This window comes from Caloenas nicobarica, chromosome 1 (genome assembly GCF_036013445.1).
Source record: "Caloenas nicobarica isolate bCalNic1 chromosome 1, bCalNic1.hap1, whole genome shotgun sequence".
NCBI lineage: Eukaryota > Metazoa > Chordata > Aves > Columbiformes > Columbidae > Caloenas > Caloenas nicobarica.
In genome coordinates, this window is record NC_088245.1 from 185510278 (window position 1) to 185527771 (window position 17494).

Genomic DNA, 17494 nt, shown 5'->3' on the forward strand with positions numbered 1-17494 from the left:
GGCTGCTGTTATACATCCCTCCTATGGTAAACTGTTATTTTAAAAGTAGTAATTTTATTTTTACAAATTAGTTGTATCAACTCCCTTTTTAACAGTTTGGACCTTATTCGGAAAAATGTGAAGTAACTACAGCACCTGGACCACCGGATCAGTGCAAGCCCCCGCAAGTGGCGTGCAGATCTGCCGCATGCGCTCAGGTATCATGGGAGGTAAGAATTCCATGTTACACCTATCTTAACGTGATTGTCTTCTACATTGTTAAGTTCAACTTTAAAAGCTCAAGACTGTATTTTAATCACGTTTTTAAACATACTTACCTGATTATCCAATACTCGGTAGGTAAAACCTTCAAGTCATTCATCATACCATTATATGGCAGCTGTAAGTTGGCAGCCTGCAGGTACTTGAGATCTTAACTTTGTTCTTTTGTATAAGAGTTTTATCACAAATGCTGCCCTGTATTTCCAAGTGATGCAGGCTCTTAAAATTTTTCAGTAAGATACTTATCTTTCCTTAGAGCAAATATATCCACATAATACAGTAAATTATTGTGCATTTACGGTTTTTATAAGCTGATTTAATTTTATATAATTACATCAGTAATAATGTAGCAAAAGCCTTACAGACTTCCTATAAACCCATAGTACTTAGATATCTGATTAAAAAATGTAACAGACAAAAATTAAGCTTGTAAAAAAAGAGATTCTATCTGGGAATACTGTTTAAGCATGGCTTTACAGTGGCTTGAGATGAAGTATCTGAGTTATAGGACAGTACAGCAAAAAAGGCAACTGAAATCACCATTATTTTGTATAGAGCAGTCTCTGCAACAGTAAATAGTATTTTCAAAGTACAGGTGACCCAAGGCCAGTAATGCATTCTGATTTATTTGTATTGTACTAAATGAAAAATCGGTAAAGAAATTGGAGGGTAACATTCCTGTGGGGAAAAAAAAATAGATGTGGTGAGTTGGGTTGAATTTTTTTGAGTCAGTGAAATTAACTTCTGAGTATTTGTATCCATTTTGAAGGTTCCAGTGAGTAATGGTGCCGACGTCTCGGAGTATCGGCTGGAGTGGGGCGGTGTGGAAGGATGCATGCAGATCGCCTATTGTGGGCCTGGGCTCAGCTGTGAAATGAAAGGGCTTTTGCCTGCCACGATATACTATTGCAGGGTTCAGGTAAAGATGTAAAACTGTTGTTAGTGAAATCTGGAAACGGGAATCGACCCTGCTGTAAAAACGCGGTCTGCTTTGCATTTGCAGGCGGTGAATGTTGCCGGTGCCGGCCCCTTCAGCGAAGTGGTGGCGTGTATGACTCCGGCCTCCGTACCTGCCGTTGTGACGTGTCTTCGGGGACTAAGTGAAGACGAAGTTGAAAGTCCGTACTATTCTCCTTCCACATGCCTTGCTATAAGCTGGGAGAAACCTTGTGACCATGGATCCGAAATCCTTGGCTACAGCATAGACTTTGGAGATAAGCAGCCAGTAACTGTTGGGAAGGTTGTGAGCTATTTGATAGATGGTTTACAGCCAGATACTACCTACAGGTATGCCGTGCACAGCTACGCGACAGCCTGCTGTTTCTTCCACAGGAGCAAATTCTTTATTTGTTTGTTTCCTTATATTTTTTTATTCTCTACCTGAGTCAGAGAAGTACGAGTACATAGCCATGCAGGAAAAGGAAGCTTTGTCACGATGATCTTCATAAACAGATTGAGCTGTGCTGGTTTTATTTTATTTCAAGAACAATTTACTTTAGTGTGTTTATTGCTGTAGATCTGCCATATCTCTCTGGTTAATATGTCAGTTTAACTAAATTCAGATTACAGATTCAGATTAATATCTGGTTTTTGGACTGGTTGTTTCATAGATGGCCTGTAATCTGTTTGGTGATCAAATCCATCCAAGCAAGGACCATGTCCAGTCTTTATTGACTGGATCGTTTGATCTGATGACAGCTTGTTGCAACTTGCAATGCATTTTCTGCAGAAATAGCAAGAATTTGGGTGGCAGTCAGCATGAAGAATATTGGTTTGAAAATCTATCAGTCAATTTTAAATCTCTTTTGAAGAATTTTCATCACTAAAATCATCCCTTATGTTTGGCCTAAGGGTTACTGAAAAATATAAATCTAAAAATCAGTAATTCTGGCATTCTACAGTCCTGTTACAAAAACATGTTCTCAGTGTTAAAACTTAAAGGAGAATGTCATTCCCACTGAAGTCATAATCTGAGCCCACACTGATTTTGGTATATTTAGGATATAATCTGGCTATGTAGTTTTCTGAATCCGTAAAGATTTGGGTTTACTTTTTTAACGCTGTATGTTAGACTACAGTGTTTCTGTGTGCCTTTTAAGTATTTAATGATAACGCTGGCAATTTGAAGAGCCATTGCTCTCTGTGTCAACAAACTGAAAAACGAGAAGTTTCTATTTCAAAGATATTTCTGAAGTTCTACCCACAAAAGTGCTTTTATAGAATACACTGTCAACTCTTTCTGCAAATAAAAAATTGCATCTATTAACCTTTGTTCTGTGCTACAATAAATTAGCATAATGTTAAATATTACTGTAGTGAAGGATAAATATTTATTCAGAAGCCTGCACACACATTTGTGTTTCAGAATTTTTAAATTGTGTGGTTGATTGTTTCAGAATTTAGTTATGGTGATTACTTTTTTGCAGTTACCTAGATACTATTTTAGACAAGCAAATGTTAGTCTGCAAAATGAGATTTGACACACTTGGCTCTCTATGGCTACCTGTAAGATGTGTAAAGATCCTCAGAATCACACAGAATCACAGAATGTTAGGGATTGGAAGGGACCTCAAAAGATCATCTAGTCCAATCCCCCTGCCAGAGCAGGAAAACTTAGGTGAGGTTACACAGGAAGGCGTCCAGGCGGGTTTTGAATGTCTCCAGAGAAGGAGAATCCACAACCCCCCTGGGCAGCCCGTTCCAGTGTTCCGTCACCCTCACTGAGAAGAAGTTTCTTCTCACATTTAAGTGGAACCTCTTGTGTTCCAGCTTGGACCCATTACCCCTTGTCTTACTGTTGGTTGTCACCGAGAAGAGCCTAGCTCCATCCTCGTGACACCCACCCTTTATATATTTATAAACATTAATGAGGTCACCCCTCAGTCTCCTCTTCTCCAAGCTAAAGAGACCCAGCTCCCTCAGCCTTTCCTCATAAGGGAGATGCTCCACTCCCTTAATCATCTTTGTGGCCCTGCGCTGGACTCTCTCCAGCAGTTCCCTGTCCTTCTTGAACTGAGGGGCCCAGAACTGGACACAATATTCCAGATGAGGTCTCACCAGGGCAGAGTAGAGGGGAAGGAGAACCTCTCTGGACCTACTAACCACCCCCCTTCTAATACACCCCAGGATGCCATTGGCCTTCCTGGCCACAAGGGCACAGTGCTGGCTCATGGTCATCCTGCTGTCCACCAGGACCCCCAGGTCTCTTTCCCCCACACTGCTCTCTAATAGGTCATTCCCCAACCTGTACTGGAACCTGGGGTTGTTCCTGCCCAGATGCAAGACTCTACATTTCCCCTTGTTATATTTCATTAAATTTTTCCCCGCCCAACTCTCTAGCCTGTCCAGGTCTCGCTGGATGGCAGCACAGAGTTCTCAGAGTTCTGTTTTCTGCTTTTTCATTTTTAGAAATGAATTTGTTGGCTACTTCTTTTAATTCTAACTTGTAAACCTAATGCCAGCATTGTTTTCCATTAAGTATCAAAAAAAAGAAAAATTATCCCTGAATTTTGAGTTCTACAAACCCCCCAACCATGTGTCCTTTGACTTCTAGTTTTCCACTCTCCCTTTCCAAGCAGCCCCAAGATGGTTTGCGTTTGCAGGTAGCCAGAAATGTATTACCAGGTAAAACAGCAAGAGAAGCAGCTGGGCACCATCGCTTTATTTTCACATATCACAGAATCTCAGAATGGTTGGGGTTGGAAGGGACCTCTGGAGATCATCTAGTCCAACCCACCCGCTAAAGCAGGTTCACCTAGAGGAATGGATCAGATCCATTCCAAAAAGCGTGTAAAACTTCCCTGTGGTCATCCTTGAACTCACCTGATGCGGTAGCCAAAGATTCCTCTCCTGGGAGTTGGGTTTATTTACCTTCCCTCATCTCTCCAATGCATCAAACATTTTGGTACAAGGCCTGAAGGGGCAGGAAGATGAACCACTCTTGAAGTAGCTGATAGAGCGTTTGCATCTTTTCCCTAATGTTAATGATGCAAATATGCTAACATATTTTTATTTTTAATCAATCCACCTCCGTAAAACATGACGAGGAAAATGACACAGCTGCATATTCATGACAGTGTATCAAAGCATAATATTGATAAAAGTCTGCAGGGTAGAAAGTACCATCTATTTGATACTGTTATTCTCTCTTGAATGTGAATGCTGGAAACGGGCAGTTATTTTTTAGAATCTAATTTCAGGCTAATTTCTTCTCTCTTTTTTCAAATACTAGAGTACGAATTCAAGCCCTAAACAGTCTGGGAGCAGGTCCTTTCAGCCACACCATAAAACTGAAAACAAAGCCTCTTCCCCCGGATCCGCCTCGCCTGGAATGTGCTGCGTACAGTTCTCAGACTCTGAAGCTGAAGTGGGGAGAGGGAGCTGCAAAAGCATTAACTGACTCCATTCAGTACCACCTTCAAATGGAGGATAAGAACGGAAGGTTGGTTTTGGCATCGCTTTAATCTGCCCTGTATCGCTGCGGTCTGGTGCTTGGGAGATGGCAGCAAAGGGCAAATTTCCATACGCTGGGCTGAATTTACAGCAGACATAGGAGGTCATCTCATCTGGCCAGGCAAGAAGGGCTCTAGTGTTCTGTGCTGGGAAGTACAAGATGAAAAACTTCATAGTTTTTTATTTACAGTTCAATATGAAGAGTTTAATGAAGTGTTTCGTACCAGCGCATTTTTCTCTCTCACAGTTAAGTATTCCGTAAAGTATCAAGTCTAATCATTCTTGTGAATTTTATATACTTGATGCTGGAAAGGGTGAGTTCTTCACTCTCTGTTGTCTTTATATGCAATTATTCTAAGTGGAAAATAAAATCATATAGTACAAATTATTATTTCAAGGGATCCCTTCTCTCATGTTAAATCGGAATGTAAGCTGAGATGGTACAGCAAATGCCCTTGCCTAGGTGGTAGAATGAACAATACTGCTGCACTGTGTACCGTGTCTGAATCTCTGAGTAGCTTTAGCTTGACAGTGAGACAAACTAGATCTGCTAGGTGAAATTGGTCTGCTGTAAGGAAAATAAATTAGACTCTTAACTGGAAAGAAGTTCATTGCCATTACCAAAGACTAGGTCGTGTGCAGGTACCATCTGTTTTAGATTTAAATGAAATAAAAAGTCAAAGTAGACAATAACCCCTGCAGAAAGAATGAACTTGTGCTGTGTCCTGGGGATACCAAAATTTGAAGTCAAATGAGAGATGCCAAGATCACTCTGTGTAAGAATTAGAACATGAGGGAAAGTGTCTGGTCCACAAAGCTCTCAGAAAGAGACCTGGTGTGCGTTGTGAGTGTGATTCTGGCCTCCTGTGCAGATCTGAGTGAGCTTCATCACTCACCCGTCCCTGACAATGACCTACAAGAGCAGTTGGATCCATGACTTTCTTAGGTGTAGTAAGGGAGCGTTGCAAAGGAGCCAAAAGCTGAAATCTAGTTACCTAATTTTGAAAACTAAAGATTTTGAAGGAGGAGATGACCAAAGAAAAAAAAAGGCAGCATGCACAGCTCATTGAGAGAGAACTGCTGTCATTTCCTATTGTTTCAAGTGCAGAAGCGTTTCTGAAAATACTTTTTTCATCATTTTTCCCAAGAGACAGGCTGTAGTACTCTTTGTGTAAAAGAGATTTTATTTCAAAGACATGGGAAATAAAAACTTGGCTCTGGAAAACGAGCTGCTTGTTTTATAGTAATGCCAGCACATTGAAATAAATATTTCTGGGTTTCTCATTAGGTTCTGGGAAATGAGTGGAACAGGTTTCAAGACAATACTGTAGCTACTTTGGAAGTCCTTTTCTGTGCTTAAAATAAGCTACTCTTTCCATTTTCAGGTTTGTATCCATATACAGAGGACCATGTCACACATACAAAGTACAAAGACTCAGTGAGTCGACATCATACAAATTTTGTATTCAGGCATGTAATGAAGCTGGTGAAGGTCCCCTTTCTCAAGAATATGTTTTCACTACTCCCAAATCTGTTCCAGCTGCCTTGAAAGGTAAAAGTCCTTCTTTTTTCATTTTGGAGGAGGGGGGTGGCAACTTGGTTTTGGTGTTGTGTTGTATTTGGGTTATTTAGAATGCTGAGCTCTTTCCCAAGTGCAGGTAGGGGTAGTAAGGGAATGCTCCTTTCCTGTAATTACTTAAAGCCTAAAATATTTGCTCCAAAAAGGAGAGACTTGGGGTTTATGCATTCTTTGACATGAGATGGTCTGTACTTAGAATCCTTGCTTCCCAGGAGAGAGTGACCAGGTTATTACAGTAATTTGAGTAATTTCCTAGCATGTTTAGAATGATTATAAGTAGAGCACCTGTTGTTTTTTGGGGGGGGTTGTTTGGTTGGTTGGTTTTGCATATGATATACACTTTCAGTCACCAATGATACATAAACTAGTGATAAGAGACCAATGCAAATTGTTAGTTGTTGTTCCAGAAAATGTTGTAGGAAGAATACGTTTAAATCTGAATCTTTTTTTTTTCCTCTGAGACAAAACAGCAGATAAGAATATAGAATTTTACAAGTCTAAATTAGAATGTAACATTAAGCAGTGGGGGAAGCAGAGCTGCCACTTCTGGGTTTTCTCCCTTCAGCACCCAGGATAGAGAGAATAAACGATCACACTTGTGAGATCACGTGGGAGGTTCTGCAGCCCATGAAGGGTGATCCAGTTATCTACTGTCTTCAGGTCATGGTGGGAAAAGACTCGGAATTCAGACAGGTATGATGTGCTGAAGTTATTTTTTCTCCAATTAGTATTTGTGATAACTAGTTTAGATTGAAGATTATTGTGTTCCAGTATGTTTTTAGTCACCATGCTAACTTCTTGTTACTAAATAATGTAAGTTAGTATCTCCTACAACCCTTGTCACAGAGAAAAGAGAAGTAAGTAATATTAATGCTGCAGTAAGTTGCAGCCTGTCTGAGTTACACTGATGTTTACCAAATACTTAACATGTCAAGTGATAAGGAAACTGTCCACTAACGGGAAGAACTGGCAAAAAGAAAATGTCTACCCAGTGCTACAGAATTGAGACTTAGGAGGAGAACAAAGGGTTCTCTTTGCACTACGAGCTGTTTGAAGGCAGTAAACAATGTCACAAAAACTTTGATGTTGTCAAAATCTTACTTACATACAGAGAACTGCAGATGGGAAAGACCCCCCTACTTAATGCAATGCAGACATTCAGGTGTAGGGAAACTTTTTTTATATAATTCAGTGATTATTTTTTTACCGTTGGACCATTTCAGTAGTACAACATGCTGTAACTGTAGGGGTCGAGCAGTTGAGAGTGTGTTTTAATTTCAGATTTGATTATCCAAAGATGCAGTTTGAAACGTCAAGCTGCAAATTAGTCTGCATTTAAAGGAGGATGTGCAGTGCTAATTTTGCTTCCCTATAAATGGCCTGATAATTGACATGAAATGAGGCTTGGAAACTCTGTTTCACACTGTTAAGCAAGCAGGTTTCCTTCCAGCAAGGAAACACAATTAATTCTGGTATATTATAATTTTATTATAGGTCAATATTAAATAAGTGTTGCCTGTGCTTTGGTTGATTATAGGCCTTAATATTTTCATAATTAATAACTTTTAATGTAGTGCTATGTTTGTTATGCCCATTTGTTAAATTTTTCACTAAGATGAACCATAATCCAAGGTATTTGTTACCTTGCCATCTGAATATTGTTTATTGTAACTTTAAAATTGTAAATGCAACATTAAGTATGTAGGTAAGGTGTGGTCAGTGTTGCTTCTAGACACAGAGTCAAATCACACTTTGATGAGCAATGTGCATTGCGAGATGAGCTGGACAAGAAAATAAAAGTTACACTTTAAGCCTGGAAATAACAAAGTAGACTGAGTTGCATCATTCCTTTTGCCTCTCTAGAACCGTTTAGCACAGTAAATTCAAATAAAATGAGGAGAATAGTTCGCAAAAGTTAAAATTGGAACAGTCAAGAAGTAAACACCATGGGAACAGCCTTCAGGATACTTGGATATAATAGTGACAATTTTATTTGACATGGAGAAAAAAGAAACTGCCTGGAAGTCCACTCTCAGCTGTTTGCTACCATTTCCCTGCCAAAATTTCACTCTCTTCTCCTCCTTCTCCCTGATCTGTCGGCCAAGTTGCTCATGTTGTAGCTCCCTACATGCTTCAGACAAAATAAGTTAAGAATCTGCCATCTCAGCTCCATACATCAGTCAGGCTCTTACAGGGGTTAGGAAGCAACCGCATAAATGCCCCAGCAAACACATTTGCGGGGAGGACAACTCATGGCAAGGCACTGGCGACAAGCAGCTGGGGACAGTGACCCAGGCAGCTGGTGTAGCTGGAGCTCAAGTAGGACATGTGTCTGTGGCCTGTTTGCTGGCTACCGAGTGCAGGACACGAATTAGCAGAATTTTGAGGAAGCTGCACTTCCAATGACCTGCCCTGTCTGAGCACAGGAGCAATTTATTGAGCAAAAGTCCCCAGGTAGTAGATCCCCGCTCAGATCCACTGGTGGTGGGAGGACTTTCCGAGTCCATGAGTAGCCACAGACGCAGCAACAGCTCTTCAACAACAAAGTCAGAAGAAGTTTCCAGCTTCTTCCATTGAATGGCTGGTAGTTTGCATTTCTGAAATACCGTCTAACAGTATGGTAACTGTAGGGAAAACCGCTGCATGATGTGATATTTCTGTATCCTGGTACCAATTAAATAAAGCAAATCCAGATAATGGTGGGGGTGGTGGGAGGTGAAGGGTTTTGAAGAGAGAGGTCGAATTGTACCATCCTACCCATGTAATAGCTCGGTACCTATCAATATACCTATAAACAGAACATTGCACTTGCGTGCAATTTCGTTGGCTTTTACAGGACCTTTCCCTAGCTGCAAATTCATTAATTTGAGAAACCAGCATTTAGATTTCAGTGAATTAGGTGCTCCATGCCAGAGTCGTGCACTGAACGGGAGAGTCTCCTTGTGTTACCCAGCCAGCGGGGAGGCCCATGGAGAGCACCCCGAGAAGTCACCTCTGCCTTGGGAACTGGTGACATGAAGAATTAGAGAAGATTCCTTGCAGCCTTCCTGATACAATGTTTATTAGGGTAAATTATAGTATTTTAAATACACAGTGTCTTAACAACAATAAAGTACGTTGGATTAGATTAGATTTAATGAAGTAGCATGGTACAGAGTTAATTACCTAAAATCCTGTGATGAGATTGTATATTACATCCCATGGTGTAGTATTAATATTTACATTTTAAGTGGTCACTGAAACACCTCAACACTGGGGCTTCCAACACAGTTTATTTGGTGTGTACTCATCATGCTGTAAAAGCACTCGTAGTCCTTTTCCTGCATTTCACCAAAAGGACTGGGGACTTTATCTGGCATTTAAATTGCGTTTGTGAGCTTTTTGTCCATTTTTCTTTGCATGGGTGAAAACACCGGTGAGGAGTCATCCTTTTTACAGTTACCTTCACCATGAACAAAACCATCCTGAGATATAGACATGTATATAGGGTGGTTTTGCTTCATGTGTCCTTTTTTTCCACCCCCCCCACCACTTTTTTGCCAGATTTATAAGGGTCCGGACTGGTCGTTCCGCTACACGGGGCTCCAGCTGAACTGTGAATACCGTTTCCGCGCGTGTGCCGTTCGCCAGTGCCAAGAGACAGCGGGTCACCAGGACCTGGTGGGCCCCTACAGCACACCCGTGCTCTTCATCTCTCAGAGGACTGAACCGCCGGCCAGCACCAACAAGGACACTGTGCAGACCACAAGGACACAATGGTCACAGAGCGACCAAGTGTGTGCTGCTGTCATCCTCGCACTTTTTGCTATCTTTTCCATTCTGATCGCTGTTATCATTCAGTACTTCGTAATAAAGTGAAGAAAAGAGATTTATTTTAGAACGCTGCCCATTACATTTTACTTTCTCATAATCTAAAAGTAATTCTGTTCTCTTGCTTTTACAAAACCAGGCGTTTAGCACCGGCATTGGGACTGATGCGAACCTTTTCAGCCACTTTCAGATGCTTACTGGTAGGTATAGGCTGACACACGTTATTCGAACGCAAGCCACAGAAATACGATCTTTTGTTTAATATGCCTTCTTGCAGTACCAACTATACGGGGCAGGCGAGCAGTGTTTAATGAAAAGGGTTTCACCGGTTAAACACGAGCGTAAAAATGGTTTCCTGGCCCCCACTTCTAAGGGTTGTGACCATAACAGGGAAGAATGTGTAGATTGCATTTAAAACTTACACTAACAAACTTGTGCTGTATACAATATTAATCTGATGCTGTGAAAGCAATTTAGCGCTGTATTTCTACCTCCTCATTTGTCTTAATTATTTGGGAAGCAGGATTAATGCTTAAAAACAGAAGGGGCTTTTCTCAGGCAGCAAATAATAAACTGGATGGAAGAGTTTGCATGAAGGAAGCTTCTTATCTGATAAATGTGGAGTTCTTCACTGCAAGTATATGTTTTCGAAAGACTCCGAGGGGGTGGCACAAGTGGTTTATCTTACCCCCAGGATTTGATGTTTACTTAAAAAAATGCCTCTTTTACTTCCTACGAATATGGAAGGGAGAGTGTAAGAGAACTTATTAAACTTATTTTTTAAATTGACAAACACATTTCCGAAGTTGACCTTTAATTGGATGCAGTTTATACAGATGTCTGTGCCCTCTGATTTTGGCTAGTTAATAGATATTTTGAGATAAACACCGTTACTGAATTTTTGCTGTTTCCCCAACATTCACTTGCCATATCCACCAGAATCAAGCACTGCCTTTCTTCTGTTTTCTTTTTCTTTCTTTCTTCCTTTTCTTCTTTCTTTCTTTCTTTCTTTCTCCCTTTGGGGCACCAAATCAGAAGACGAAGTGTAGTAACTTGCACCAGGAAACTTAAAGCTGCTTTTTTCTTGAGATCCTAATGTTTAATGTAATGTCTCTTTGGATACTGTACCAAATTGTTGATTGCATGTAGTTAATGTTGCATTAGAGCACTTTGCAATTGCATAACTCATCAATGTTTTGTGAGCTTGCATTTTTGTGAGTTCTTGGATGATCAGACTGAATTTTATCAAGTATCCCATTGAACATCTTGCTAGATGTCAATGATTGCCAGTGACACAAAGCTTGTAGTAAACCTATCTTTAAAAAACAAACAAAAAAAATCCTTGTCTCATCACACTTATGTTATTTGTTATACACTTTGTAATTAGCTATTTTTAATTTATTTGAGTTACAAGATAGTGGATCATTAATGACTTCTAGTTGTGTTCAGTTTAGCATTTTTAATGGTATTAAACACTTCTGTCAGTCTTAATAATAAAAAAGGAACCTCTGTCTTGTGCTTTGAAGATCTCTGAAGAATTTCTCTTATATTAGAACGGGCATGTATTGTAATTGTTTATACGTCCAATGATCTGTGCTGTAGAATAATGTTGCTGAGTTTTGGGGGGTTTTTTTTAAAAAAAAAAAAAAAAAAAGGCGAAGAACTTGGCCTCCACGTGGCTAGAACGATCTGTCTTTAAAATGTACTGTATGTTTACATTTTATTTCAAATTTGTCATTTGTACGTATAGGCTGATACCTTCCCACAGGATACCGTGATAACTGATGTTTTCTAGAACCTTCTTAAAAGTGCCGTGTTTGGCACTACAAATGAGGTTGCGTGTAACAGCCCAGAGATTTCTTACGGTTGAATGTCTAAAACGGTAAGATTTGTTACTACAGTTAATCTGCAGTGACTTATGTTTTTCATAGTAAAATTCAAATGAGCTCCTATTTTTGATAGTCATTTAATAGTGTATTTGCCATTCGAGCCTCAGTGCGTATTACTGCATTGAAGACAGTTTTTAATGTAATCTTAATTTTACCTCATATACTGTACATTCCAAAAATAAACTTAAAAAGAAAAAAAAAAAACTCTAAACTTTTTAAAACGTTATAGATACACTACCAAACGTATCACTTTGCAATTGTACAACGTCGGACTCCATGAAGACGAACCTGTATAGTCTGATAGAAAAAAAATGCATAAACTATGTAGCAAAGTATCTTTAAAAATCTGTGGAAAATAAAAGTATCCTTCTTTTTGGCTGGTGCTGCTCGGTGCTGTTGGCGGGTCGCGCCGCTGCGTGTCCCCGCTCCGGCGGCGGCGATGCGGGCGGGGACACCCGGGGCCGCGCTCCCCCGGCGGCTCCGGAGCGGCGGCCCCGCGGGGCGGGCCGGGCGGTACCTGCGGCCCCGAGCCCCCCGCGGCGGGGCGGGGACGGGGGCGGGGGAGCGGCGCTGCCCCCGGCAGGCGCGTCCCCCGGGCGGCGGCGGCGGCGGCGGCGGCGGGGGCTGAGGCGGCCGCGCTCCCCGGCGGCATGTGGGGCGGCGGGAACGGCAGCGGGGACGAGCCCTGGCCGGGGGCGCCCTGCGACGAGCGGCTGTGCTTGGCGCTGCCGGTGCGGGTGCTCGTCCCCGTCACGGCCGTCTGCATGGGGCTCTTCGTGGTCGGCGTGGTGGGCAACGTCCTGACGGTGCTGGTCATCCGCGGCTACCGCGACATGAAGACCACCACCAACCTCTACCTGGGCAGCATGGCCGTCTCCGACCTGCTCATCCTCCTGGGGCTGCCCTTCGACCTCTACCGCCTCTGGCGCTCCCGGCCCTGGATCTTCGGGCGGCTGCTGTGCCGCCTCTCCCACTACCTCAGCGAGGGCTGCACCTACTGCACCATCCTGCACATCAGCGCCCTCACGGTGGAGCGCTACCTGGCCATCTGCTTCCCCCTCAAGGCCAAGGTGGTGGTCACCAGGCGCCGGGTGAAGGCCGTCATCGGCATCCTCTGGGCCTTCGCGTTGCTCTCTGCCGGCCCCTTCTTCTTCCTGGTCGACGTGGAGCAGCCCGACAACCACACCGACTTCAGCCACGAGTGCAAGCCCACCCCACAGGCTGTGGAGTCCGGCCTGCTGGCCACCATGTTCTGGGTCACCACCTCCTACTTCGTCCTGCCCGTCATCTGCCTCAACGTCCTCTACGGCTTAATCGGCCGGGAGCTGTGGCAGAGCAACACCCGCCTGCGCGGCCCCAACGCGGTCCTCCGTGAGAAGGAGCACCGCCAGACCGTCAAGATCTTGGGTGAGTCCTTCTTCCGTCCCTCTTTGTGCTGGGGGCTCGTGGCTGGGGCTTGGGCCGGGGCTGGTCCCACGCAGGGCAGGGATAGCGCAGGGGAACCTCCCGGCCGTGCTGCTGAGCCCTCCCGGGGACCGTCACGGCAGGAATTTCACTCCCTCACAGCCGAGGCTTCACCTGGTGTAGCCTTGAACATCCAGCTGCGTGACCGCCTTCTGCACAACTGCCCTTTTTCTGAATTTTACCAGGCAGAACCAAATACAAGGTAGTCTGCAACTTAGTAGTCTCTTCCAGCGGGCAGCAACACCTCTGGGTAGTAAATCTCTGCTTCCGAGAAATAAGTTTGATTTTCTTAGCAGCCTTTTGTAGCTGTCCTAGGAGAAAATCCACTGGTTGCCCAAGCAGGCTGGAAAACAGCAGCTTAACCCTTACGAGCCGTTTGCAGGCAAATCACATAATACCAAAGCGCTTCTTGCTGATGCAGGATACTGTTAATTTTTACTTCATTTTCTTAGTCATACATTCATTAACCTAGCATCAGGCTCTGCAAAGTTAGAGATCGCAGTCTGCCCTGGGGCTTTAAAGTTTCTAAACAGTGACCAATGTGAAGAAGACAAAAAAAAATCCAATGATTGATTTATGAGCATGAAACAAAATGCCTTGGTTGTTTTTTTTTTTTCTACCTTTAGTGAAGGTTTTAGGGGCCACAGGGGAGACTTCTTTTACCAAGGATGTAATCAGCTGCATAAAAACAGCAGAGCACAAACATAATAAACTAATAAGCCCCAGAGAGTACATTTTGCTGACTTATTTGAGGAAGGTATTTACATTGGAATAGGGACAAGGTTTTTAAACAGGAAGACCTGTGTCCGTGATCTCCTCGGAACCCACTGAACCAGACCAATTCCCTCTTCTCTCAAAGAGCCAGCAGCACGATGTGTGTGAGGGATTTCAGGCATAAACTTGCTTTGGCTATATCCCTTTTTTTTAAGCTCCGAGAAACACAGAGGATGCTCCGTGGTTATTTATTTTACTTACGTGCATTTATAAACAAAAATAATAAAACCTATGGATAGAGTAATCTGTTTGTTTAGTTGTTCCTCATCTGCCCATGCTAATTCACCATTGCAAGAGTGTTTTGTTTGTGTTGTGCCAAAATGTGAGGCAAGACCATGAGAACAGCTGGAATGACTCAGGCTGGAGATCCATCTAGTCCAGTTATTGTCTGGGGATGCGAGCGGGAGCTTCAGTGGAAAAAAAATCAATAGACCAACTACACTGTAAGTCTTTATGTTACAAACCATCCCGTTAACACCAGTGCGAGTTCAGTGGGAGCGCGGGTGACTGAGGTGCAGCCCCTATGCTATGGTCTTTTTCAGTGGTGCAGGTATTTTGAAGAACAGCTCTGTAGCGAATGGAGCTGCGGCCACAAACACACCTCTTCTTATTCTGGGTTTTGTTGCCGTATCACGTACATTGCATAACAGATGTAGCCGAAGGGAATCTTTGTTGTGCCTGATGTTATTATATGGCTGTTACAGTGTTAGTCGTTTCCGTTTTTCTCGGCAAACTCATGTCATGATTTAGCTGAAGAATTTACCAGTTCGTTTTTAATCCAAAGACCAATCAGACTTGATGCTATTCCCATTTTCGTGGTTTTCCAGCAATTTAAAGTTGTTATTTCTGTATATCACTTGTACCAGTTAGAAGAAACTTCAAAATCAGCCATGTAAAATTTAGTTTACTGTCTGGTTCAGTAGTTAACCCACTCCTTAACTATCGTGCGTGTAATTTTGTCTTACAGCTGTGGTAGTTCTGGCCTTTGTAATTTGCTGGCTGCCTTTCCACATCGGCAGGATCATATTTATAAACACCCAGGACACCAGGATGATGCTGTTCTCCCAGTACTTCAATATATTCGCCCTGCAGCTTTTCTACCTGAGCGCATCCATCAACCCCATCCTCTATAACCTCATTTCGAAGAAGTACAGGGCAGCAGCCTACAAGCTGCTGCTGCCGCACCGGGGAGCAGAAAGGGCTTTCACCGTCACGAAAGACGCTGGTGGCTGCACGGAGACCAGCGCTAGCACACGGCACGAGTACGCCACCAGCCTCTGAGACCGCAGCCCGTGCTTCTCCAGGCTTTCTCTGCAAAGGAGAGGATCTTCCTTTTCACAGGAGAGTCACAAAAGGATGGACATTTGTCAGGGCATGTGGTATTTTCTAACCGTTTGTATTCTGGAATACTCATCTTTTTGTTCACAGAACAAGCAGAGACCATGAAGTGGTGAGAATGATGTGCAGTGTGTGAAAGATAACTCAATAGGAAAAGCTGGAGTAAATTAGCAGTAAAACTGTGGTTTCAATGTTGCTCATGGCATATGTATTCTTTGCAAGCTGTAGGGTTTTCTAAAAATCTTAACATCACGGACTGCAAAGGAGGAGGGAGTTTGAGGTAGCAGCTCTGCTTGGGTACGGAAACAGGTAAAACTCCCAGACAGCCTTTGCCATTTTAAAATTATTTTCCTTCAAATGAGATTTTACAAAACAAGAAGATGGATGCAAAACAAATCACCTGCCATCCTGAACATCCTTGGAAGAAGGATGGAGGCGGGGGGGGGGCGTGTATTTTTAGTACCTGGTGTTGTAATCATGAAGGAGAGTTTCCTGGGCAGTTCCACTGACTCTTCCTTTGGGAAAGCCTCTCCTCTGCATAGAAGCCTTAAATCCTTTTGGTCTGACCTATGTGATCAAAGGTCTCTTACATACTAGCAAGTAATCCCCTATATCTGTGAGAGTTTAGATATTCCTGATCACTTCCTCATGATAGACCCGTAGTGTTTGGTTAACGTTAACCATGTGTCTCCACTTTGTCACGTTGCATACTGCATGTGCAAATAATACGCTGAGTTAACTCATCTCCCCGCAAACGAGACCCGTCACCGAATGTTGCAGGCTGCACAAAAGGGCCTTACTGCTTCATAACGCTGCTCTGCATCCAAAGCCGACTCACTGATTTTGCTCCGCAAAAAGTACCAACTTAAAAGACACGACTTAGGAAGAAGAGCTTGTTGTGAGGAAGAGCTGGGAGGAGTCGCAGGACAGGACCAGAAAAATCTGGACCAGAATCGATGAAGTGGGACTGTACTTACAGGAGCATCACTGGTGGTATGGACACGCTTCCCCTTGGTTTTCTGTTAGCCTTTGTTAATTAATGTCTGTGGATCAAAAAAATAACAGTGGTGTTTACTGCAATAGTGTTTGCTGCCACGCGAAGGCAGAAATAAATGTCCAGCTCAGACATCTCAAGACGGTGAAGTTAAACTTGAGCCTTCCCCGGGCTTTAAAAATACAACCAATTCTCCATTTAATAATCCATAGCTTTGAGGCACTGAATTAAAAAAAAAAACAACACCAAAACCAAACCAAACCAAACAAAAAAAAACCCAGAAAACAACAACAACAACCACCAAAAAAAAAAAAAAAAACCAAACAAAAAACTAAAAAAAAAAACAAACCTAAAGCCATTTTTAAAAAAGCCTTATCTCACAGCACACACATTAAACTTTCTTCTTCTCTTGGCTTCATGCTGAGGGAGAACAGTCGTTTGAAGAGCTTGGTTTGGGTTGCTTTTGCTGGCGGGGGGGGGGAACGTGTCATTAAAATGTTATATTATAATAAAAGAACAGCTGGTATTTTGTGTTTGTTTAGACAAGTTATTTTTAACAGCAACATATGTCGACTGAGGGGAAAAAAAAGCTTTGTCACATTGATTCGTGGTTGTCGAGCCTCTTCCGCACGCCTGTGCGCTGCTGGTGAAGGCTTTTGCTTTATCACCAGCTACTAAATTGCACTGGGAGGTAAACGCTTCCTCAGCAGAAATGTCCCCAAAAGCAGTTGTATATGTATGAGCACAAGCTGTGAGCAGGCAGAGGGAGGCAAATGCCCTAGTGGGGTTCTTGGAAGGTCCCTTTCAACCCAAACTAAACGGTCTGGTTTTCTGCGTAAGTCATTTGTATCCCTGTTATGAATATCCCTTTTGCACGCTTAGTGGAATAACACATGCAGCAAACCACCTCGGTGAGCTTGCAGCACCTTTTTG

General features: G+C 42.8%; 2 protein-coding genes across 8 annotated transcripts in view; both read left to right on the forward strand.

Annotated features, from left to right (window-relative positions):
* The window catches only part of FNDC3A (fibronectin type III domain containing 3A), a 122550-nt gene extending 110183 nt beyond the window's left edge, over positions 1–12367 (forward strand). For all 7 annotated transcript variants that reach the window (XM_065630369.1, XM_065630362.1, XM_065630392.1 and 4 more), the window contains 7 exons: positions 96–209; positions 1031–1180; positions 1265–1548; positions 4493–4702; positions 6099–6265; positions 6858–6985; positions 9836–12367. In XM_065630369.1, the coding sequence (XP_065486441.1) occupies positions 96–209; positions 1031–1180; positions 1265–1548; positions 4493–4702; positions 6099–6265; positions 6858–6985; positions 9836–10150 (1368 nt within the window). In that variant the 3' untranslated portion in view covers positions 10151–12367. The remainder of the gene's footprint in view (positions 1–95; positions 210–1030; positions 1181–1264; positions 1549–4492; positions 4703–6098; positions 6266–6857; positions 6986–9835) is intronic.
* Positions 12368–12630: 263 nt separating this feature from the next.
* On the forward strand, positions 12631–15510 carry MLNR (motilin receptor). Its single transcript, XM_065655211.1, has 2 exons — positions 12631–13398; positions 15197–15510. The coding sequence occupies exons 1-2, from the start codon at positions 12642–12644 to the stop codon at positions 15508–15510; spliced, it is 1071 nt and encodes a 356-aa protein (XP_065511283.1). The 5' UTR covers positions 12631–12641.
* The last annotated feature ends 1984 nt before the right edge of the window (positions 15511–17494 follow it).